Source organism: Acinonyx jubatus, chromosome D1, assembly GCF_027475565.1.
Source record: "Acinonyx jubatus isolate Ajub_Pintada_27869175 chromosome D1, VMU_Ajub_asm_v1.0, whole genome shotgun sequence".
In the NCBI taxonomy this organism is placed as follows: domain Eukaryota; kingdom Metazoa; phylum Chordata; class Mammalia; order Carnivora; family Felidae; genus Acinonyx; species Acinonyx jubatus.
This window is the reverse complement of record NC_069390.1, coordinates 91,627,340-91,650,416: the sequence shown is the minus strand read 5'-3', so window position 1 is coordinate 91,650,416 and position 23,077 is coordinate 91,627,340. Positions and strand designations below refer to the sequence as shown.

The following is a 23,077-nucleotide window of genomic DNA, read 5'->3' as shown; positions in this document are numbered from 1 at the left end:
AGCAGGGGAGGGGCAGAGAGAGGGAGACACAGAATCCGAAGCAGGCTGCAGGCTCCAAGCTGTCAGCACAGAGCCCGATGTGGGGCTTGAACTCACGGACTGTGAGATCATGACCTGAGCCGAAGTCGGACGCTTAACCGACTGAACCACCCAGGCACCCCTGGGTTCCCCTTTCTTAACTTGCGTTCCAGGACATCACATTCTCCCAGATTCCTTCTTAGGTCTCTGGTCCCTTTTTAGTTTTCTTTTCACTTCATCCTCAACTCCCTAAATTCTAAATGTTAGAGTACCCAAAGGCCCAGTCCTTGGACTTGTCCATTTTTTTTCTACCTCCTCTAATGATCTCATCTTGTTCTGTGGCTTCATATACTATTTGTATGATGAGGACTCTCAAATTCATATCCCTAGCCTAGACTGTTCCTCTGAACTTCCAGACTAGGTCATCCATCCAACTGCCCATGTGATGACACCACCAAGATTTCGAACACGCATCTCAAACTTAACAGGAAATTAGGTTTCCTGAGATTTCCTGAGAAATTTCCTGAGATTATGCATTGAATCTGAGTTTCCCCAACCTCAGTAAAATCTTGCCAGCTCTAATTTCAAAATACATCCAGAATCTGGCTATTGTTCATCACGACTGGTCCTAATCACCATCATCACTTGACTGTGTTATTGCAAAAGCGTTCTGACTGTTTTGTTTTCCCTTCTCTACCTTTGCCCATCTTCAGTGTATTCCTACCATAGTAGCCAGAGAAATCCTGTTTAAAATAAGCCAGATTTGGGGCGCCTGGGTGGCTCAGTCGGTTAAGCATCCGACTTCAGCTCAGGTCATGATCTCACGGTCCGTGAGTTCGAGCCCCGCGTCGGGCTCTGTGCTGACAGCTCAGAGCCTGGAGCCTGCTTCAGATTCTGTGTCTCCCTCTCTCTCTGACCCTCCCCTGTTCATGCTCTGTCTCTCTCTGTCTCAAAAATAAATAAAACATTATAAAAAATTAAAAAAAAATAAGCCAGATTACGTTACTCCTCTGCTCAAAAGCTTTCCTGAGTGACTTTGGGCAGTTTACTTAAGTAAAATTACGTACTATCCTTTCTTAGGCCCAGTTTCCTAATCTGAAAATTTGAGAGAACAGTACCTACCTCATTAATTTCCTGCGAAAATTGCACAAGAATATGCTTTCAAAATGCTCAGGCCAGATTTCTTGTCTTATCTTTCTCACACTGGTAGCCCCCACATCCAAACATCTGGCGCATAGTAGGTGCCTGGTGAACATCTGCTGGGTGGTTGAAGGAATAGAATCACTCGATAAACATTAGCTATTATTTGCCCCCACAACTTCACTTCTGAGAATTTACCCTACAGATATGCATGCGTGAAAAGATACATGTATGTTTATTTGTCGATTTGCTTATTTATAAAAAGAAGAAACTATCCAAATTTCCATAAATAGGGGACTGATTACAATTGAATGATAAATCATACGATGGAATATTAGGCAGTCATTGAAGTAAAAAAGATGGAGACACATATACTGACATGAAACAATGCCCTAAAAATATTGATAAGTTTAAAATAGCAAGCTGTGAAACAGTACAAATAGTATGATGATAATTGTGCTTTAAAAAAGATAGAGATATATATGCTTTTTAGAAGTCTGGAAAGATACACAAGAAACCTTCAGTAGCTACCCCAGGCAAATGGGTCTATAGGATGAAGAACGACTTAAGAGTGGTGGGGACTTTGACCATCCATCTGATACTCTCTTATTCTGCTTGGGTATTTTTGCATGTGCACATATGTATCATACCTATAATAACAAAACTATTTTTAAAACTAGCAAAATAGGGCCCCTAGGAGAGCATCAGGAACAGTAGAGGGGGAAAGGGGGAAAGAAAAACAGGAAAAGAAGGCACATTGTGTTGAATAATATCCTCCCAAATTGATATCCACCCAGAACTTTAGAATGTGAGCTTATTTGGAATTAGGATCTTTGGAGAGATAATTAAGAGGAGGTCATGCTGTACTGATGTGGGCTCTAATCCAATGACTGCTGTCCTTATAACACACACACACACACACACACACACACACACACACTCACGGAAGAATGCCATATGAAAATGGAAGCAGGGATTGGAGTGATGCTGTAAAAGCCAAGTACTGCCAGCACCCACCAGAGGCTGGAAGAGGCAAGGAAGGATTCCCCCTAAAGCCTTCAGACAGGGCATAGCCCTGCTGACCCACTGGCTTCAGACTTCTAGCCTCCAGAACTGTGAGAGAATAAATTTCTGCTGTGTGAGGCCACTAGTTTGTGGTACTTTGTAACAGCAGGCCTCAGAAATAATATAAGAAGGGGAGTAGGGTGGAGGCAGCCAGGCAGAGAAGGCTAGTGGGCTCTGAGGGAGCAGTTGTGAGGACTAGGCGTTAATCAGATGTAATCACTAAACCAGTATTTACCGGAGTGCTTGCTCCATACCAAGTTTTATAAAAGGAACTGAGAAAGCTCTTTCTCCCTCAGTCATTGTTGTTCCGTTTGGACTGAGGTGTGGATATTTCTGCCCAGTTGCCTCCAGATTTCCAGACTTGCTGGAGTGTGTTGCAAAGTGTCTCCCTGCATGCTCCTCCACTGGAGCCCTGGGGGGAAAGGGTACCCTTGGGCAGGGGGCCCTGGCTTATTATCTCAGCAGCTACAGGGGTCAAGCCAACAAACTCTGGCTCCTGCCGGGGCAGGCTCCTGCTGTCTGCTTTCCAGCCGGGTGTCTGCTCTTTGCTCTCTGATCCCCCCTCCTGTTTGGCCCTCTGGCCCCTGCTGGCTGGGTCACTGCCCCCTGGCATCCTCACTCTGAAGCCAGCGACCCTGCTGGGCCATTCGCAGGCATAGCCTAGTAGGGGTGGAGGACAGATGTTAGTTCCTTGCCCCTCCCCAAAACACACACATATGCTCAATGTGTACCAGTGCTCTGGGAAGAGGTCCAGGCATAGAGAGTAATGGAGGAGAGGAGCTGCAGGCTCTAGGGGGCGATATGTATGTGTGGGTGTGTGGGTGGGTGTGTGTGCACATGCGAACGTACTGGGGAGACAGACAGTGGCAGTAATCCGTGTGGATTGGGGGGAGGTTTGTCCTCAGACTGCCCTCCTGGGCAATTACATGCCAGCAGCTTCATCTACTACCAGCTGGCATGCAGGCTTTGGACCACCAAGAAGCCTCCTATACAGCCCCCAGCTCGGTCACTGAAAATTCCCAGCCACATTCTCTGGCCTATGTGCTGGCCCTAGGCCAAGCAAGCTGGCCTGGGGTAACTACTCTCTCCCTCAACACACACACACACACACACACACACACACACACACACACACACACTCCCCCTAGATACCATAACGCTATCAGAACAAACTTCTTTCTCCATAGGCTTAACTTTCCCCAACCTCCCTGCCTGCTGCTACTCTCTCTTCTGTCTGCTAACTTCCAAACTTCCTTTTCTCTTCCTTACCTTACACTTCCTTTTAAAGTGCAGACTCTAAGGGCGCCTGGGTGGCTCAGTCAGTTGAGCATCTGACTTCAGCTCAGGTCATGATCTCAGGGTTCGTGAGTCTCAGCCCCACATTGAGCTCTCTGCTGTCAGCACAGAGACTGCTTTGGATCCTCTGTCTCCCTCTCTCTCTGCCCCTCCCCCCTCTCAAAAATGAATAAACATTTAAAAAAAAAAATAAAGTGCAGACTCTATTACTGATAAGTCTCTGGAAAAGAAGTAGTCTCCTGACACAGTAGAAGGGATGGGCCCAGAACTCGACTCTGATTCTTTTTTCAGCCTAAGGTGGAAACTTACAAATGAATTGAATGGATCCCTACACAAGGGCCCTGTGATTGCAATGCACACATAGTGTTTTAGATGCTACACAAGCACCTACAGTCTACAAGTCAGGAAATGGAGGTAGAGTTACTTACTCTCTCTATGTAAGAGGTAGAAGCCAGAGTTTAGTATTTTGTGGGAGGAGAGGGGCGGCCAGTGAGGAGACAAATAGGAGGCAAACTCCTTCTATAATGGCCTCTGGAAATAGCCCAGAGAAAAGTTTACTTGAAAAGGTGCAGGGCCAGTTTTCATGTTGCCCCTTTGACTTTAAGTAAAGAAAGGAAGGGAAAGAGTGGGCTGCAGGACTGGAAGGTGTGAACCCTGCTGGACCTTCTCTGTCTTTTCTCTGGGTTCTAGGGTTCTAGGAACACTTGGGCAGGGGGAGGGAACTTAGACTTGGGAGGTATTTGTTCTCCAGTATATCCCCAGTTGAGTATTCACCTACTTTTTGTCATTAGGTCTGAGTTGGTTTAATGGGAGAGAATTCTGGAGATACAGAGAAGTACAAAGGAAGGAAAGAACAGAGAGAAACAAGAAGAAAGGTGTGGATAGGAAAAAGAATGTACCAAGAAGGGGTGAGATGTAGAAGAGGAATGGGAGATTCAGGCCAGGAGGGTCCCGGAAAGGAGAGTGGCCCCACTATTTGTCAAACCTCCAAATCAGGATGACAGGGATTAGGAAGCAGCCTCGCCCATGGGCTGAATTGCAGCCTCCTCTCAGGGAACCCTGAGCAAATACGCCCTGATCCCCACATAAAGGGCCAATTAACTGCGCCATCTCTGGGAACAAATCCGCTAACAGGGTGACAAGCCCCTAGACGCTGGCAGGCGCTGTGTTTGCTGAGAGGCCGACAGGGAGCAAATCAGGGGATTAGGATGGGGCAGGAGCCACATGGCAGGATGCAGTTTCCTGTCTGCTGCAACTCTCCACGCCCCACAGCAGGGCCAGGTGCCAGGACCCCGGATTTCTGTCCTGCCTTAGCCCTGGTGTGATGGAACCTGGGTGACCCCAGTCAGCAGGAGGCAGAGCAGAGGGCCCCCAGCCAGAAATCTGAAGCATCAGAGCAGAGAAAGTAGTACAATTTCTCCTTAACAGATGAGGAAATTGAAGTCCAGAGCGATGGTGTCTTCTAATTGGCATATATGGGATCGGAAAGCATTTCTGGGCTGGTCATTCCTGACGGGTTGATTTCTGGTGAGGGAAACCTATCCCTTAGATTCTATCTTACCTGAATGCAGCCTGGCCCTGGGGTAAGGGGCAGGCGTCATATCCCATCTTTTAGTATACTGGTGCTTTAGAGAGAATGTGTCGCTACCCCCTCTCTCATCTACCCCAACTCATTTCAGCCTCATGGTCTGCTCGGATTTAAGCCATTTGTGGGGCGCCAGACCCCAAGTTCAGCACGGGCAGAGGAGGTGCTGAAAGAACAGCTCCCAGGGCGCTGCCTCCCACAATTCTGTCTCCGCGCCCCAACCCCCACCACCCCCACCACCCCCACCACCCCCAGCACCTTTGCTTCCGGCTTTGCTAAATTCAGGGCAAAGCTGACTCGAGAGGGTAGGAAGATACCTAAACACCTGTTACTTTGTTAGTTTGAGGCCACAGGGGCCAGCGTGTGGATTGAGGGTGGAGTTTTGGGACAAGCCTTTGACAAAGTCTCTGGTTCACTGGAGCGCTGCCTGCCCGAATACTCCAACTCTTGAGTGTGCTTACTGTGGAGCTCTACGACCGTATAGCAGACGCCTCTCTGGATCTCGACCTGTTCACCTAGCCCCTCCCAGGTCAGAAGCAGCGACCCCACTAAGGTGATCTCATCATACAGAAACTGATGACTGAGCTAGAACTCCACCACTCAGCCATCAACACGACCTTACCCCAGATCGGAAGCCCCCGGTCTCTCTTCCCTTGACACCCCAATGCTATCTCCAGCCTAGGAAAGTGAGCGAGTGAGTGTGTGTGTACACGCGCGAGTGGACGGGTGGGTGGGCGGTGGGGGACTAGATCTTCAGGTAAAAAGAACTGCAGAAAATTCAGAAGCAGTCTGGACGGAGGAGAGGGGATCATGGTTTCTCCCCACGGCTCCCCGTGGGAAAGACCGTTATCAGGATGTGCACGAGTTTTGCATCAAACCCTCCTCTTTTCTTGAACTTGCCTTTACAGAAACAATGTTGCTCTCTTTGTCTTCGTCCTGGACTATCTGATTCATTCAGTCTCCTCAAGAAGGTAAAACAATTTAATAGACAATGTCAGAGCACAGTAATGCAAAAGTATGCAAATCGATGCCAGAGGTATGCATATAGCTGTTAAATGCCTGGGAGCCTGGGGCTCCGCCCCCCCCCTCCGGTTTTATCCTTGTTCTTAGCCTCCTGCAAGAACTAGTAGATTAGAGCGTCTGAAGCAGGACTCCGGTTCAAGATTCGGCACCTTGTCCCCTGGCCTCTCGGCTGCCAAACGGGCGGCCGCGGGGTAAAGGGGTGGACGTGCCATGCAGTTATTCCCCACCCACTCCCAACTTCCGCTCCAAACCACCCCAGCCTCCAGCACTGCGCCGCTAAGACCCCGGACTTGGGAGGAAATGAAAGCCAGGGCTTTGACAGCCAGGGGAGTGTTCTTGCTCTTTTGCCTAAGGGCCGTTAAAAGAGAGATGGGATTCTTGTTTTAAAGTCAGTCATAAGGGCAGAGTCCGACAGAGCCTCGCCCCTCATCTTGGCTGCTTTGAGAAAGGAGGGAAACTCTCCTGCGGTGTCCAGAACCCGACCCAGGACGCGGGGCGCGGGGCGGGGACTCCAACTCGCGCGCTACGCAACTCTAGTCTCTGGCCCTGCTAGTGGCCATCCGGGTGGGGATGGGAGGGTGGAAGGAGGCGGATTAATCCCTTAATTACGCCGTGATCGGCGTGGCACCTGCTTTCCGCCCGCCCAGCTCCCGGGGGACCCCGGCACTGGGGGGTGGAGAGAAGGACGAGGGAAGGAGGAGGGCACGCGGAGGCACGCACCGTACCCAGGCGCGCCGGCAGGAGAGCGGCACCGTGGCTGGGGCAGTGCGCAGAGGCTGTGGAGGGGCTTTCGGCTCCCGGCCCGCGGGTCTCAGACCCAGGGGCTGGGCCCCGAGCCCCCCGCCCCGGTCCCAGTTGGGTCGCGCCATGCTGCGCTACCTGCTCAAAACACTGCTGCAGATGAACTTGTTCGCGGACTCCCTGGCGGGGGACATTTCCAACTCCAGTGACCTGCTCTTCGGCTTCAACTCCTCGGTAGCGGCGCTCAACCACAGCCTGCTGCCCCCCGGCGATCCCTCTTTCAACGGTAAGACCTTGCTCCATGGGGACCTCAAATCAAGGGATGGTGTAAGGTGGGAGGGCGTCGTGGAAGGGGAGGTCAAAGAGCTCCTGTCCCAATAACTGGGACCAAGCGGCGCCTCCTAGCGCCTCCTCCGGATTGGGGACCAGGGGATAATTTGGAGCTTCTAGCACCCGAGTGGAGGTATCGACGCAAGATCGAGGGCTTGGGAGGAGATGGCTGCTAAGTCCGTTGCTCTCCACCTGCCCCACCGACCGCCACTGTCGCCCCAAGTGAGGAGAACCGTGGCTGGTGACGGGCAACTACGGAGCTTAGAGTGGCTGGGACCCACTGCAGGGAGGGCAGAGGAGGGAACGCGGTGGCCAAGCCGCGCCACTTAGTGACTCACCCAGGTAGCAAGTTTTCCTTCGGGACCCTAAGTTTTCCAAGAGCTCACTTAGGATTAGGGTGAGGAAGCTAAAATGTTGGGTGTGTTTACTACAGAGGGCGACAGACGCGGAGACCGTTTTAGGGAAACTCAGAAGTTTGCCCCTCAGAGGTGGAACTCACCCCGGCCCACCCCGCGGAACTGCGGCGGGCTGGCTGCGCCGGCGGCGAGGTCGTTACCGCTAATTACGGTGATTAATAAATGACTAGACAGCGCGCTCGCCCCTAGCGCGGCGGGGAGGCGGCCAGAGTTGATCTCCCGGAGTCTGGGGAGAGGCCCGATCGCGCCCCCTGCGAGCGGTGTCGGGAATCCCCCGCTTTCCCGGACCTCTTTGCGGGTGATTTCCCCCGTGGTTCCTCCCCAGTCCCCATCCCTTGACATCCACCCACTCGAATCTAGGGGCAGCACGGTCCTGGAAACTCGAAGATGACGGTAAAGGAGACCTAGACAATGTGCATGTGTTTGTGTCTGGGGTACTCCAGGTGCTGGGGGAGGAGCCCCAGAGCCCTATTAGCATGATCATTAGCTATTCATTAGCTGCTGTCTGAGCCTCTCCTGAGACCGGGAATGACAGGGAAGAAATTCCAGGGAAAGGGCGCCTGCAGCTGTGTCTACAGGAATTAGGGGGAAAGGGCCGACCAGAAGGGTGTGGTATGTACACGAAGGAGCAGGGACGAAGAAAGTCGGAAATGAGCCGGAGGTCTCCAAATTCCTGACCCGCTGTAGATTCCCAGGAGGGTAGGCACAGAGAGAGCCCTTCTCGCAGACGCCCCAGACACACCTCCGTTCCCCCAGCGCTCTTAGGGTGTAGGTTCCACCATACACTGCCTCACTCAAGCTGGAAAATGTAAGGAGGTATGTAGGGAAGGCGTTGATGGCCACATTTTGCAAGTGAGGAAACAAATTCAGAAAAGATGAAAAGTACTCCAGGGGTCACAGAAGCAACATAAAGCTTAGCAATAACAAACCTATTTCCAGTACACTCTAATGATTTGTGAAGGGGAACAAAGGAATATTGGGGCCTGTTAGAATCTGAGTCAGGTATGGACTATAGTAGCCAAGATAAGCTAAGGTAGGCCAGGGAGGGAGAGCCCTCAAGTCATCACAGAATTGACATATATATTGAGCCTTCCCTCAATTGCTTTACATATATTATGATCTGAAGACAACCCTGTCACTACTCCCATATTTAAAATAAATAAACTGAGACTCAAACAAATTCAATAATTTGCCCAAGTTCTTGCAGTCAGGAAGTGTCAAATCTGAGATCCCAGCCCTACTTGGTTCCAGGACGACCCCTGAGCTCTTTACCACTCTAGTGTCGCTCAGGATGGAGGTCTGTCTAAACCGGACGGGGACGAGGTGCAGGGGAAGAGACGGCCGAGAAGCAGAGATCTCCATTTGGAAGGAAGCAACCGGAGAAAAATTCTCCCTTCCCTAAGTAGGAGGGACACTAATCTGGTCCTAGCCAGTTAAATAAATTCTCCCCGGGACAGTACCAGCATGGGGCAACCTCCTTCCGGCCTAGTCTCCATAAGAACTTCTCAGGGTAGGGGTGGGGAAATGAAACCCGATCCCACACGAAGCGTGAAGCTACAGGGAGGTCCCTGCGGATTTTGGAACAGAGTGGGAGGGGCGCGGGCGGGGACGGGTAAGGTAGAGAACAGAAGCGGGGATAGTCCCTGGTTATCGGAGGACACCAAATCACGCGAGGCAGCAGCGGCGCCTACTGGCCGCCATGGGTTACGAATCCACTTCAGAAGAAGCTGGAAGTGTCTGAGCCTAACGGGTTCCAGGATCCTGGATCCCAAGGCAAGTGCAGAGGATGAAGCCAGCAGAAGTCTGTAGGCCAAGTGAGACGCAGGAACAGAACATCCAGGTGAATGGATCTGATGAGACAGGAAGGAGCGGAATCCCCTTCCCAGTGGTTCTTAGCCTCTATCCGTCGATCAACCTGTAGAATAATCTGTTGAAAACTTTGCACCTCTAGAAAAGGAGCCACTACTAACATTTTCACTACCATTTTCACTCAAGTCCTGTGACTCTACAGGTTTTTCCAAGCATGATTGTCTGGGGTGTCAGTAAGAGGGGCACCTGGCTGCCTCAGTTGGGAGAGCAGGTGACTCTTGATCTCAAGGTTGTAAGTTGGAGCCCCATGTTGGGCATTGAGTTTAGTTAATAAAAAAACATTTTTTTTTTTTAAGAAATGAAAAAGAAGAAAAAGGGCTCCATGTCCATTCATGGGCTCCAGGTTAAGAACCCCTTCTAGTCCAGTCTCTAGTCGGATCAGTCTCCTCTTACCTTTCCTAAGGGAGGGACTCCAGGCTTGTCCCCATTCTCCATTTTTATGACCCGCGGCCATGCAGAGGGCCAAGAAACAAGTGTTAGCTCTGGTGCAGGTCTTCAGGGGCAAGGACAATCTGAAAACCAGTGAGGGTGGGAGACTGAATAACAGTGGGCTGGAGGGGAAGCCCTGTCACTCAAACTTGGCCAGAGAGAAGGCTAGTGTCTGTCTTTGGGCAGCCTAGAAAGCCAGCCTAGGAGTTGGTGTCCTGATTCCTCTACCGATCTGCCTGTTTGTAACGTGTGTCCTCACCAGCCCAAGAATGTGGGAGTGCCTTCCCAGAGGAGACAATGGACCCTACAGAGAAAGGGTGGGCAGGGTGGGCAGGAGTGGTTATTTTTCTCTCTGGAGCCTCAATCTCTCCCCTAATTTCCCGGTCTAAATGCTCTGTGCCAACACCCCTACTCTTAGCGTCAAGGGTCGAGCCGGAGGACGCGATGCCGCGCATCGTGGAGCAGCCGCCTGATCTGTTGGTCTCCAGAGGCGAGCCGGCCACTCTGCCCTGTCGCGCGGAGGGCCGGCCCAGGCCCAACATCGAGTGGTACAAGAATGGGGCGCGAGTGGCCACTGCGCGCGAGGACCCGCGCGCGCACCGCCTGCTGCTGCCCAGCGGGGCACTCTTCTTCCCGCGCATCGTTCACGGGCGCCGCGCGCGGCCCGACGAAGGTGTCTACACTTGCGTGGCGCGCAACTACCTGGGGGCAGCGGCTAGTAGAAATGCCTCGCTAGAAGTGGCAGGTGAGAGTCCGCACTGTCCGCTGATTGCTTCCCCAGCCTAGGGGAGGCGGGAGGGTACCAGATAATCCGATCCAGAACCAGCCCGATCTCAGCTCCTTCAACATCTTCTTTGGAGACCGTAACCTTTGGTCTCTAACATCCATGCCTTGACCGGAGGGAGGAAGTGGCCCTGGTATTTTGGCCCCTGGGCAAGAGTTCCCGTCTGCGGTGATACAGCCCTCCCCAAAACAATTGCCTTGTGTCTTAACCCAGTTACTCCTGTTTATTCCGCTGGTCATTCATTCTCACTCTTTGTCTCTGTCCTTGTCTGTCTGTCTCTCTTTACAGTCCTCCGTGATGATTTCCGGCAGTCTCCTGGGAACGTGGTGGTGGCAGTGGGGGAGCCAGCGGTAATGGAATGCGTGCCCCCCCGTGGCCACCCGGAGCCTTCCGTGTCTTGGAAGAAGGACAGTGCAAGACTCAAGGAGGAGGAGGGAAGGATCACGGTGAGGAGGCATGCCCTGGCTAGGGATCTGACTAAGGGCCAGGGCCAGAGCCATCATGAGAGGTGGAGCCACAGGTTAGGGGGTTGGGTATGTCTCAAAGGAGGAAGCAGTGAATCTCAGGGTCTTGGAGGGGCGAGGAATAATGTCTTAGATGTGATAAGGCAGGAGATTTAAGGTCAGGGTATAAGCTGACCAGAGGCTGAGAGGCAGCTATTAAGTAAGGGATAAGTTAAGGATGGATAGGAAGAAACTGGTATGAATTAGGTGGGGAGCAAGATGCCCCAGGGACTTGTGGGAGGTGGTTTGGGCTGTGGGAACAAACACAGACCTGAGCCCCACCTTGGGTAAATCACTTAAGGATTCCTTATCTGATAAGTGAGTCAACTTTACAGGTTTTCATTAGTTTACTAGGAGGATCAAATAAATAAATATACTTTGATGGTTACAAAAGACCAAAGTTACCATTATTACTCTGCAGATTCGTGGAGGGAAGCTGATGATGTCACATACACTCAAGAGTGATGCAGGGATGTATGTGTGTGTGGCCTCCAACATGGCAGGAGAACGGGAGAGTGGGGCAGCCGAACTTGTGGTCCTGGGTAGGCACAGGGAGTTTGGGAATTATGGGGGTGTGCAGCCTGGGCAGTAAGAAGCTGTGCAGATCCCTTGATGATTCACTCCTTCCCGATCCATAGAGCGACCCTCATTCCTGCGTAGACCTGTGAATCAGGTGGTCCTGGCAGATGCCCCCGTGGATTTCCCATGTGAGGTGCAAGGAGATCCACCACCTCGTCTAAGATGGCGCAAGGAAGATGGGGAACTACCCACAGGCAGGTGAGAAGCCCCCTCCTCCTGCCTGTAAGGAGACCCAACCACTCAAGAGCACACCCTGCCCTAGAAAAGGGACAGGCAGACACCCTCTCACTTGACAGCTCAGAGAAATCTTTTACCCTGGAGCCTGTGGCCCCTCCCCTCTCCAGTCCCCAGCTCCTTTTATGGGTCCATGGGTACCAGCCTCTGTCCCCGTTGAGGCCTACCTTGTCTTTACGTACCCTGATCCTGGTGTCTGTCTGGGGGAGAGAGAAGGGGTCTCTAGCTGTGGCCAACCCACTCTGGGGGTGGGGAGTGGAGCAGGTATGAGATCCGGAGTGACCACAGCCTTTGGATCGGGCGTGTGAGTGCGGACGATGAGGGGACGTACACCTGTGTGGCTGAGAACAGCGTGGGCCGTGCCGAAGCATCTGGCTCCCTCAGTGTTCACGGTGAGGGCCGGCCTGGGACTGTCAGAAGCAGGGATGAAATGAGGGACCAGGGAGGATGGGATGAAGAGGAGAATGAGGGACAAAGGACAGAATGGGAGATATGGTGGTGGTGGGGCATCCCTTGACACTTCTAGAAGGAGAGAGCTGAACAGGCTTCAACAAGAGATGGATATCTGCTCTTACTTAAGCCAAGCTTGGGCTTCTCTCTCCTGTTCCCTCAGTCTCCCTTCTGAGTACCCTGACTCCCTGTTCCTTTATCCCCTCCCCCTTCCCAGTCCCTCCCCAGCTGGTCACCCAGCCCCAGGACCAGATGGCAGCTCCTGGAGAGAGCGTGGCTTTCCAATGCGAGACCAAAGGAAACCCCCCACCTGCCATCTTCTGGCAGAAGGAGGGAAGTCAAGTAGGTGGCCAGCTGCATGGTGGGCCTTCCCACAATCTTCTCCTCTGGGTCTTAGCCTCCCCCGCTTCTGTATTCTCTGCACACTTCTCTCTGTTTTACCTTTGGTCCTCCCACAAACCCTTGCAGGTTATTTGGGTGGGTCAAATAAGATAATGAATATAAAAGGGCTAGCTAACATACCGAACACTTAAAAAAAAAAAAAACCTGATAATATGTTTAAGTGAAAGGAAATAGTCCTGTATGGTAATTCCTTGGAGAATCCTTCTATTTTAGGCAAGGCTGCCCTGAGGATGTAGCACATCCACTTGGATGCCTCCTCTCCCAGACACCTGGGGTCTGGGCTTTAATATGCTGCTCTGGAAAGTGTGTACTGTACCAAAGCTGCTCAGCCAACAGCATTACTTGCTCATCATTTTACAAGGGACTTCCACCAGGGGGAGCTCACAGGCACCCCTCTCCAATCTTCGCAAACAAATTGCTGATTGCACAACAGGAAGGAGTATTAACTGAAGTTACAACACCAGTCCCGCCCACTAGGTGAAAGGTGGGCATTTTGCTCCTAGGAAGCAGGGTCAATATAATAAAATAAGTCTGCCTAACTCCACCTCCCTGGAAAACCAGCTCTCCCACTACCTCATTTCAAATCCACAGCCACAATTTTCCAATATCTTCTCTAGCATCTGGGATTGCTGTATTTTAAATGAATAAAAATGCTGGTGGCAGTAGAGGGTGGGAGTAGGTATCCATCAGGGGATCAGCCTGGTGCCATTTACCTGTGACCCAACCACCTTCCCTACCTTCCATGTATGTAGGTAACGTAAATGTTAAAGCCAGAAAGAAGGGGAAAGTTTTTGACAATTATCACACAATGCATTAAAAGATTTTCATATGTTTAATCATTTAATCCTCATGACTATCCTCATGACTATCAACTTTGTGGAAACTGGGGCTCAGGAAGGTTAAATATGTTGCTCAGAGTTTCCCAACTAGTAATCACAAAGCTAGGAAGTGCACCCCAATATCATCTCATAAAATTTCCACATTTTTGTGAGTCAATCTAACTATTTTGCCCAAGGTCATATAACTGGCTGGGGACAGTATGAACTAGAACCTTACGGATTCTCTGAACTCGGGGGTTGATGGGAATGGGGATCTCTCTGCCAGCTGCCTGTTCATTCCTTATCTCGGTTCCTTGCTTTGTCCACAGGTCCTGCTTTTCCCCAGTCAGCCACTTCAGCCCAAGGGGCGCTTCTCAGTCTCTCCCAGAGGCCAGCTCAACATTACTGATGTGCAGAGTGGGGACGCTGGCTACTATGTGTGTCAGGCTGTTAGTGTGGCCGGCAGCATCCTGGCCAAGGCCCTATTGGAGGTAAAAGCAGGTAAGTGCTCATGGAGAGAGGCCTGGCCCATGGCCTGGAAGGAAATCATGGCTTAAGGACATCTGTTTTTCTTGGGTTCTGTATCATATGTCTGCAAGGGGAGGGGCGTGTTCCTGAGACATGGCCTTGAAGTTAGGAAATCAGCTACAGAAGCCAGTAATAGATGGCTGGTTCCAGGCAGAGACTACAGATGGTTATCGAAACCCTTCCAATCTCCAGGGGAAGGAGGGCTGAAGGAGCAGAGAAGGAGGACAAGGGGCTGGTTTCCTGAACCCAGGATCCTCTCCTGAGGTGCCCAAGTTCTTCCTCTCTCAGCCTCCTCCTTGGACGGGCTGCCTCCCATCATCCTCCAGGGACCAGCCAATCAGACGCTGGCACTTGGCTCCTCTGTGTGGCTGCCATGCAGAGTGACTGGGAACCCTCAACCTAGCATCCAGTGGAAGAAGGACGGGCAGTGGTTGCAGGGGGACGACGTGCAACTCAATCTAATGGCCAACGGTACCCTGTACATCGCCAGGGTGCAGGTGAGTCTCACCCCTGGGCCCTGAGTAACCGAGAATGGCCACACAGTCCACATGCCCAAATCTCGGAAGTACCCTCTGGGACTAACTCCATTTCTACTCCTCTGCTTAGACTGCCTGAAGTGTACAATGCCCTCACCACCCTTCTGTATACCCACCGCCACCCCCTTGCCCTACCTTGATCCACTCTGTTTGCCAGTCCTCTACCCTCTCCTGCAGGAGATGGACATGGGTTTCTACAGCTGTGTGGCCAAGAGTTCCACAGGGGAGGCCACATGGAGTAGCTGGCTTAGGAGGCGGGGTGAGTTTTGTTTGTCCCCTTGCTTTGCCAGCACCTTCATCCAAACCTGCTTCGAAGGTACTCAGTACCTCCCTGAGCCCCAGAACTGATTTATCTTCCAAATGCCACGGCCATGGTGGTGAGGAGGAGCTTGACACAAGTGATGCCCTTGGGAGGCAGATGTGAGGAGGGGTCAGTTCAGTAACCACATCCCCGTCTCCACCATTACCAATGCCACAGCCCCAGAGCTTCTCTGGGAAGGAGGCTGGTGACGCAGGTGCCGTCCCTTTCCCATCCTTCTACTGAAAGATTATCGCCTCACTGCAGAGGACTGGGGAGTTTCATCAGAGCCCCCTACGGAGCCCAGTACCCCTCCAGGGCCTCCCTCTCAGCCACTGGTCACTGAGATCACCAAGAACAGCATTACCCTGACCTGGAAGCCCAACCCGCAGGCGGGGGCCACAGTCACCTCTTACGTGATAGAGGCCTTCAGGTATGGAGAAAATGTTGAAAGCAAACCTGGAAAGTTGGAAGAAGGGAATCTTATGTCCTTAGGGTCTTTGCTATGGTGGGGAGAGTTTTGCCAGTTCCCTCTCCCAGGGCCAGGAGATAGTAGGGGGCCACAGAGAATGGATGAGGGGTCCCCAGGCTCAGACAAGTCTGTCACCCCATTCCTGTTGCAGCCAAGCAGCTGGCAACACGTGGCGGACAGTGGCAGATGGCGTGCAGCTGGAGACACACACTGTCAGCGGTCTGCAGCCCAACACCATCTATCTGTTCCTGGTACGAGCTGTGGGAGCCTGGGGCCTCAGTGAGCCCAGCCCCGTCTCTGAGCCTGTCCGCACCCGGGGTGAGTAGGGCCAGAGTCCCTGGCTCAAGGCTATGACATGAAATGCTGCAGAGCACGCCTCCCCCCAAACCACGGGAGCACAGCCACTCTCTTCTGCTGTGTCATGTCTCTACTGTGGCCCAGCCTGGAGTAGGTCAGGCCTCCCTCTCATCTAGGGACAAGAGAAGAGGGGATTACCCACAGACAACGTAGCTTATGAGGACTGGAAGGGACACTGGAGAGTTCATCTTCATGTTAGAGATGAGGAACTGAGGTCTTTAAAGGCTACATATGTGGTTATGCAGAAACTAGATTCACATTCGCTGGACACACAGGCCCACCTCTGGAAGCTATTCCCCTGACCAGCCCCCTGCTGAGGCTGGGGTGTGCTCTGGAGGACTGAGGATACAGTCGGTACAGCACACTTTCAGTCTGACTCTATCCTTGGTGGCCCTTGCTGAGTGGGCTTTTTGTCAATAGACAGCAACCCATCCAGGCCAGTGGAGGACCCATGGAGAGGCCAGAGGGGACTGGCTGAAGTGGCCGTGCGTATGCAGGAGCCCATAGTCCTTGGGCCCCGGACCTTGCAGGTGTCCTGGACTGTGAGTGTGGCATGGGAACGAGGTTAAGGGCAGGGACGATGATGGGGGTAGTAGAGATCTCCAAGAATGGGTACGGGAAAGTGGGAAGTGAGTGGCTGGGAAAGACAGGTAAGTGGAGGAGGGAACAGGACCTGGAGGACTTGTGTGGTCCTTACTTCTCCTTCTGGTATGCTTTGTCCTGTCTCCTGTAGGTAGATGGCCCAGTCCAGCTGGTGCAAGGTTTCCGAGTGTCTTGGAAGGTAGCAGGCCCTGATGGGGGACACTGGACAGTACTGGACCTACAGTCCCCAAGCCAGCAAAGTACTGTGCTAAGTGGACTCCCCCCAGGGACCCAAATTCAGATCAAGGTGCAAGCCCAAGGCCAAGAGGGGCTGGGGCCTGAAAGTCCCTTCATGACCAGAAGCATTCCTGAGGAGGGTAAGGGAGGTGGTGCACAGAGCTGACGAATAGACAACAGAAAAGAGGGAGTGGGGGAGGATAAAGGTTTGCAGGGGGAGAGCAAGGGGAGTTGTGGAAAGAAAAGATACCTTCCTTCCCTAAGATGTCAACCTGGGAGGGGGCAGGTTGGGGCAGGAAGGGTAGCTGGCATGACTGTGTCTTTCTCACCATGCTCTACCCTGGCCCAGCCCCCAGTGGTCCCCCCCAGGGAGTGACAGTAGCCCTGGGGGGTGAAGGCAACAGCAGTGTCACAGTGTCCTGGGAACCTCCACTCCCTTCCCAGCAAAATGGGATCATCAAGGAATACCAGGTACAGGGTTTGAGAAGGGACTGGGGAGGGGAGGGAGAGGGAGGACCTAGGGGCTAGGATTAGGGAGGAGGAAACCCAGGACTGGCTTTGGGGTTGGAGATGAGGTTGGGGGAAAGGAGAGAGGTTTCAAGAGTATCCCTCCAGGCTGAACGATGCCTGGCTAAGCCCCGTCTACCATTCAGAGCTTCAAGTTTCCACGTGAGGCCAGGATCCCATTTCAGACTCTCTGAACCCGGGTCTCCTCTCCCCAGATATGGTGCCTGGGCAATGAGAGTCGCTTCCACCTCAACCGGTCTGCGGCAGGCTGGGCACGCTCCGCGGTGCTCCGGGGACTGCTGCCCGGTGTTCTCTACCGGACCCAGGTCGCGGCGGCCACCAGCGTGGGCGTGGGCGTGGCCAGTGCCCCGGTGTCAGTGCAACTGCGTGAGTCCGGGGGTGGGAGTGGGAGTGGGGGTGGGGGTGGGCGCGCTGGGGAACTGAAGTGGGGTCCTAGTGTAACCGTGCCTGCGGGGTCAGGGATGACCCCTTCCTCGCTCCCGGGGTTCCAGACCCCTAGTCCCCTCACCTCTCTGACCCCTACAGCTTCCCCGCCGGGATTGGAGCCTGGGCTTGAGGTGGGCCCGGGGCTGGCGGAGCGGCTGGCGAGGGTGCTGCGGGAGCCTGCCTTCCTCGCGGGCAGCGGCGCCGCGTGCGGGGCGCTGCTCCTCGGGCTCTGCGGCGTCCTCTACCGGCGCCGGAGGCAGCGCAAGGAGCTCAGTCACTACACGGGTGAGCGGGACCTGGGGGGGCCTGCGCGGGCCGAGGGGCGCACTTGGGCTTTGGGAAGACCGAGAGGAGCGCCTTGGAGTGGGCGGAGCCTGGAGGGAGGGAGGCGGGCGGAACCGAGAGCGGGACGGGAGGGGCTCACGGCTCGGTGAGTGGGGGGGCGGGGGAGTCAGAAGGAAGGGGTCGCACCACAGCTCAGCCCCTTGCAGAGGGGCGGGGTAGGCAAAGATGGGGCAGGGAGCCGACGGGACTGGGGGAACGGCGGGGCCCGTACCTGAATCTGGGGACAGGGGTAAAATTTCCCCCTGAGATGCCTCGATAAGACAGCGGGCTTTGCCATCCGTCTCTGTATAGAAGGGGCAATTCTGGAGAGGGGGAAAACTCACTTCCTGAAAGGCGGGGCCTAGCAGCAGGTGGGTGGCCAGGACCCTGGACGTTAAATTGTGGGGCGGGATCTGGGTGGAAACGTGGGGCCCGCTGAGAGGGGCGACTTGATTTCTGCTACTCCCCCATAAGGGGCGTGTCTGGAGAGATTCAGAGGTCTCTGAGATCAGGCCCCCCCCCCCCCCATCTTGGCTACACATAAGAATCACTTGGGAACTTTAGAAAAATACTGATGCTTGAGTCCCACTCCTAGAAATTCTGATGAAATTGGTCCAGGGTACAGGTTGAGTGGTGGAATTGGGACCGGGGCCAAGAAGGGGACAAGAATGTGAGTATTTCTGACCCTTTCTCCATTTACCCTCCTCTTTCTCCCATGGATTCCTTTTCGGAAGCTTCCTTTGCCTACACACCTGCAGGTAAGATATCTCTGCTCCAGTGGGGTTCAGACCCCAAGTACGGGCCCTTCTCTCACTCAGTGTCCCCCTCATCTTCCCCAGTGTCCTTCCCACACTCAGAGGGCCTCTCTGGAGCCAGTTCCAGGTAATCCTCTTAATTCATCTCTCAAGGATAATCCCCTCCATCAAGAGACTATTCTCCTTCCTCCCCAGGCCTCAGTGCCTCCCCACGCTGCCTACCACCTGTCACCCCCAAATTCTCCATCACTGCCCTAGGACTCCTGGTTACTCAGTTATTCGCTGGCCTGTTCGGGGTCTCAGTCCCCAGCGTTCACGTGCTTTCCCTCAGGCCACCCATGGGCCTTGGCCCCGCCCCCTACCCATGGCTAGCAGACTCGTGGCCCCACCCATCATCTCGAAGCCCCTCAGCCCCGGAGCCCAGGGGAAGCTGCTGCCCCAGCAATCCTGACCCAGATGACAGATATTACAATGGTGAGGAGTTCTAATTCTCTCAGGGGCACACCTGGCCCCCAACACCCTTCTCTCCTCTCAACCTACTGGGGCAAACTGAAGGGAGCCGAGGATTGCCAGTCTTCCTGAGGTTGGTCAGTCCTTGGGGAGGATATGAGTTGGGGGAGCCTCTCTCATGCCTAACCTTCACCCCGGTTTGGAAGTAAGGTTTGGGAAGGGGGAGAAGTTGGTCCGGTGGGATCTCCTTTTGCCCTCCATTCTCCTGTTGTCCGCTATTTTTCTGTCTCTGCCCCCTGCCCCTTGCCTCCCCCCCTGGCCTCCCTCTTTCTCCTCCTCAGAAGCAGGAATCTCCCTGTACCTGGCTCAGACGGCCCGGGGTCCTGCCGCCCCGACTGAGGGTCCTGTCTACAGCACCATTGACCCAGCTGGGGAGGAGCTGCAGACCTTCCACGGGGGATTCCCCCCAAATCCCTCAGGGGATCCAGGCACCTGGAGCCAGTACGCTCCTCCAGAATGGAGCCAGGGGAACAGTGGTATGACTGTGGTTCCAAATACCCCCCCCCCTTTTAGCTCTGAGCAGAGGATCCCCAAAGAATATCCTCTACCGTTCCCCTCTGGGACCTAGCCCAGCACTTTCTTCTGACATTTCTCATCTGCCTCCTATCTTGGTGTGTCCCCATCCTACCCTCCTCAGGAGCCAGGGGAGGCAAAGCAAAGCTTCTGGGAAAACCTGTGCAGATGCCCTCTCTCAACTGGCCAGAAGCCCTGCCACCACCTCCCCCTTCCTGTGAACTGAGCTGCCTCGAGGGGCCTGAGGAGGAGCTGGAGGGCGGGTAAGGATGTGCCCTGCTGCGGATGCCCTATACAGATGGGACTGCAGGGCCTCCTGCAGGGGGAGGGCAGAGGTGCTGGGAGAGGAAGGGAAGAGGGCAACTGGAAGGCCAAGGGGAAGGTATGGAAGCTACTCAGTCACCCCTGTTTGCCCCCAGCTCAGAGCCAGAAGAGTGGTGTCCACCAATGCCTGAGAGGAGCCACCTGGCAGAGCCCAGCTCCAGTGGAGGGTGCTTGGTCCCTCCGTCCCAAGGGGAAGCCCCCTCTCCCACATCTTCCTATGGACAGCAGTCCACAGCCACTCTTACCCCCTCACCTCCTGACCCTCCCCAGCCCCCCACTGACATCCCCCATCTCCACCAGATGCCCAGGTAGGGAGGTATATGATGCCTTGCACATTATAGGCCCTGGGTACATATCTATGGAGTGGATGACTGGATGGATAGATGAATGGGTGGATGGATGGATGGATGAATCTGGGACGCAGAGGTCTCATGGCCACGTCACAGTGGAAGTGTGATTTGGCAAGGAACGTGGAGGCTGACAAGGTCTCTCACTCCCTTCAGACTGTTTCTCCATTGGACTGGTTCTGCAAGCTTCTCGGGCATTTCAAAGACATGGCTCTCCTCATACTTCACTAGCTGGGGAGCCTTGTTGGGGGCAGGCTGCGCCTTATTCGTCTGAGTGTCTAGCACATGGTAGGCACTTAGCGTTTGTCACGTGAACAAATGCTGAGGCCTCATGTCATTGCAGGAGGGTGCCCCTTGGTCCAAGTTCCCCTCTCAGTGTATCCCAGCCCACTCTGAGTAGCCATGAAGGGAGGCCTGCTGGCCTGGGTGCTGGACCCACAGCCTCCCATCACCTCAGCCCCAGCCCTGTCCCTAGTACAGCCAGCAGTGCCCCAGGTGAGTCTGCAGAAGCCTTAACCTGCTCCCACTTCTCCATACCCTTCGGAAGCTTCTTTCTTCTTCATCCTCAAGCCTGTTTCCTGATCCTCTGTCTCACCTGCTCTTCCTGTCCCCTAATGCTACAGGGAGAACCCGGCAGGTCCCTGGGGAGATGACTCCTCCACTTCAAGCACCCCGTGCCCGAATCCGGAAACCCAAGGCTGTTCCCTACCGACGGGAGCACAGTCCTGGGGGTGAGGGTGCCAGGGGCCTGAGAGATGGTGAAAGGAGGGGGAACAGTCAGGAAACCAAGGGTGAGCTCTGCTTGGGGGGGGGGGTGGTGCTGGAGGAGGAAGCAGGTGCACCCAAATCTTGGGCTGTTCAGTCGCAGCCTCCTGGTGCCAGGGAGTAGGAGTGGAAGACTGGTATCAGGAGGAGTGGGAGACTCTGCTGAAAACAGGTCTCTCCCCAGACTTGCCCCCGCCGCCCTTGCCGCCACCAGAGGAAGAGGCAAGCTGGGCCGTAGGGCTGAGGGCAGCAGGCAGCATGTCCTCCTTGGAACGGGAACGGGAACGCAGTGGAGAGAGGAGAATGGTGCAGGCCGGGCCCTTGGGGGCCCAGCGGGGTCCCCACCTGGATGGTAAGGAGGGCCAGGAAAGGCCAGAAGGTCATCCCTACCCAAGAAGGTGGGAGTGGCGGCTAGTGTAGTACAGCCATGAAGGACTAATGTTCACCCAGCTCACCCCTCGTCTTCAGCGGGGTTCATGCACTTGATCAAATCCTACACATGTCTCTGTAGCTCTCTCTGGGAAAGATCCCCAGAAGTTGCCAAGTCGTATAGTTTCCCAGGACTGAAGTCCAGAAGAGGCAAGAGTGGGGCTCCGTGTTCTGTCCCTCCTTTCCCAAGGCTCCCTCTGCCCGGGAGCTCCCTCTGGGTGTCTGAGCAGGTGCTATGTCAAGGCCATGTGCTGGGTGTTCTATGTCTCCTCAGCCCCCAGAAGGGCCTGGGCCCTATGCCTGTCCTCCACCCTCCTTCCAGATCTGGGATTGCAGTCAAGGTGGCACAGTGGGCAAACAGTGACCTTCTGCTCTCTGCCCGGGCCTGGTGGCCCTTCTCTCTTGTGCTGCAGAAGAGGCCTGGCTCCCTTACAGCCGACCCAGCTTCCTGTCCCGGGGCCAGGGCACCAGCACCTGTTCCACAGCTGGCAGCAACTCCTCCAGAGGCTCCAGCAGCTCCCGAGGCTCCCGGGGCCCTGGACGGAGCCGGAGCCGGAGCCGGAGCCAAAGACCAGGACGGAAACGCGGAGAGGTGGGGGCTGGGGTAGGCAAACTATGGGAGACGAGAAGACGAGGAGGGGCGAGCCAAGGGATGATTGGAAACAGGAAAGGAGAGAAGGGCTTTCTGAGCAAGTGTCAAAAAGGAGGGGACCCAGTGGGTGAGGGGGAAGGGAGGGATCCTGGAGAACAGGTGACAAAGCGTGAGGACAAGGTGATATGTGGAGGAGCCTGGGCTCCCCAGAGGAGAGTGGGTTCAGGAGGAGGGCTGAGGAGAAAAGAGGCACGTCCCCCCCTATAGCCTGTTTGCCAGGGCCTAGGGCCTTGCAAACTAGCCTCTTTCTCTCTCTAGGAACCAAGATGACCCTGGATGAAGATATCAGGAGTTCCACGGGGAAGGGCTTGTCCCTGGGCCGGGAACCTTGGATGGGAGCCCCTCCCCCTGGTAAATAGGTGTGAGCAGAGAGGAGCAGGGGGGGGCCCTCTTCCCTCCCAGCAATGATGCTTAAAAGCCAGAGAGCCAGCTCTTCCTACCTGAAACTTTCCACCTCTTTCTACCTGAAACTCATGTGTAAAAGGGACAAATAAAAAGAGTCTGTTCAGAGCTCTGGGCCCTGCTTGTCTGGTTTCATGCGGGGCATGGGGAAGAAAGACTGCGAGACAGTGTAGATCAAGGCACTCGCTTGAAACTCTTCTGTCAAAAGCACCAGCTGAGGACAGGGGCTAAGAGATGCTGGCCTGGCCTGCCTCCTGAAGGAGCTGAAACTTGTCCCACCTTCAGATAACTAAGCCAGGCTCTCCCTTGGCACCCTCCTCTGTGGCCTATCTCCTCTCTAGGGGGAAATATGCCCCTAACAATAATAATACAAAAAAGGAATTGGGGCACCTTGGTGGCTCAGTCAGTTA

The 23,077-nt window shown here is 54.3% G+C and overlaps 1 protein-coding gene across 8 annotated transcripts; it reads left to right on the top strand.

Annotated features, from left to right (window-relative positions):
* Positions 1 to 3,023: 3,023 nt before the first annotated feature.
* Positions 3,024 to 22,775, top strand: ROBO3 (roundabout guidance receptor 3). 8 transcript variants are annotated; one of them, XM_027036820.2, is made up of 28 exons: positions 3,024 to 7,154; positions 10,331 to 10,657; positions 10,985 to 11,142; positions 11,621 to 11,741; positions 11,838 to 11,976; positions 12,277 to 12,404; positions 12,680 to 12,804; positions 14,012 to 14,183; positions 14,499 to 14,707; positions 14,924 to 15,005; positions 15,312 to 15,477; positions 15,668 to 15,834; positions 16,294 to 16,415; positions 16,607 to 16,832; positions 17,042 to 17,163; positions 17,415 to 17,586; positions 17,746 to 17,931; positions 18,705 to 18,728; positions 18,810 to 18,852; positions 19,057 to 19,199; positions 19,517 to 19,711; positions 19,873 to 20,011; positions 20,168 to 20,380; positions 20,763 to 20,914; positions 21,043 to 21,150; positions 21,369 to 21,536; positions 22,027 to 22,217; positions 22,524 to 22,775. In XM_027036820.2, exons 1-28 carry the CDS (start codon positions 6,995 to 6,997, stop codon positions 22,533 to 22,535), a joined length of 4,170 nt encoding a protein of 1,389 aa, XP_026892621.2. In that variant the 5' UTR covers positions 3,024 to 6,994; the 3' UTR covers positions 22,536 to 22,775. The 8 variants fall into 8 exon arrangements, with proteins under 8 accessions (XP_026892621.2, XP_026892620.2, XP_026892618.2 ...); XM_027036819.2 differs by having other exon boundaries at positions 15,294 to 15,477; positions 21,043 to 21,210; XM_027036817.2 differs by having other exon boundaries at positions 18,705 to 18,852; positions 21,043 to 21,210.
* Positions 22,776 to 23,077: the final 302 nt, after the last annotated feature.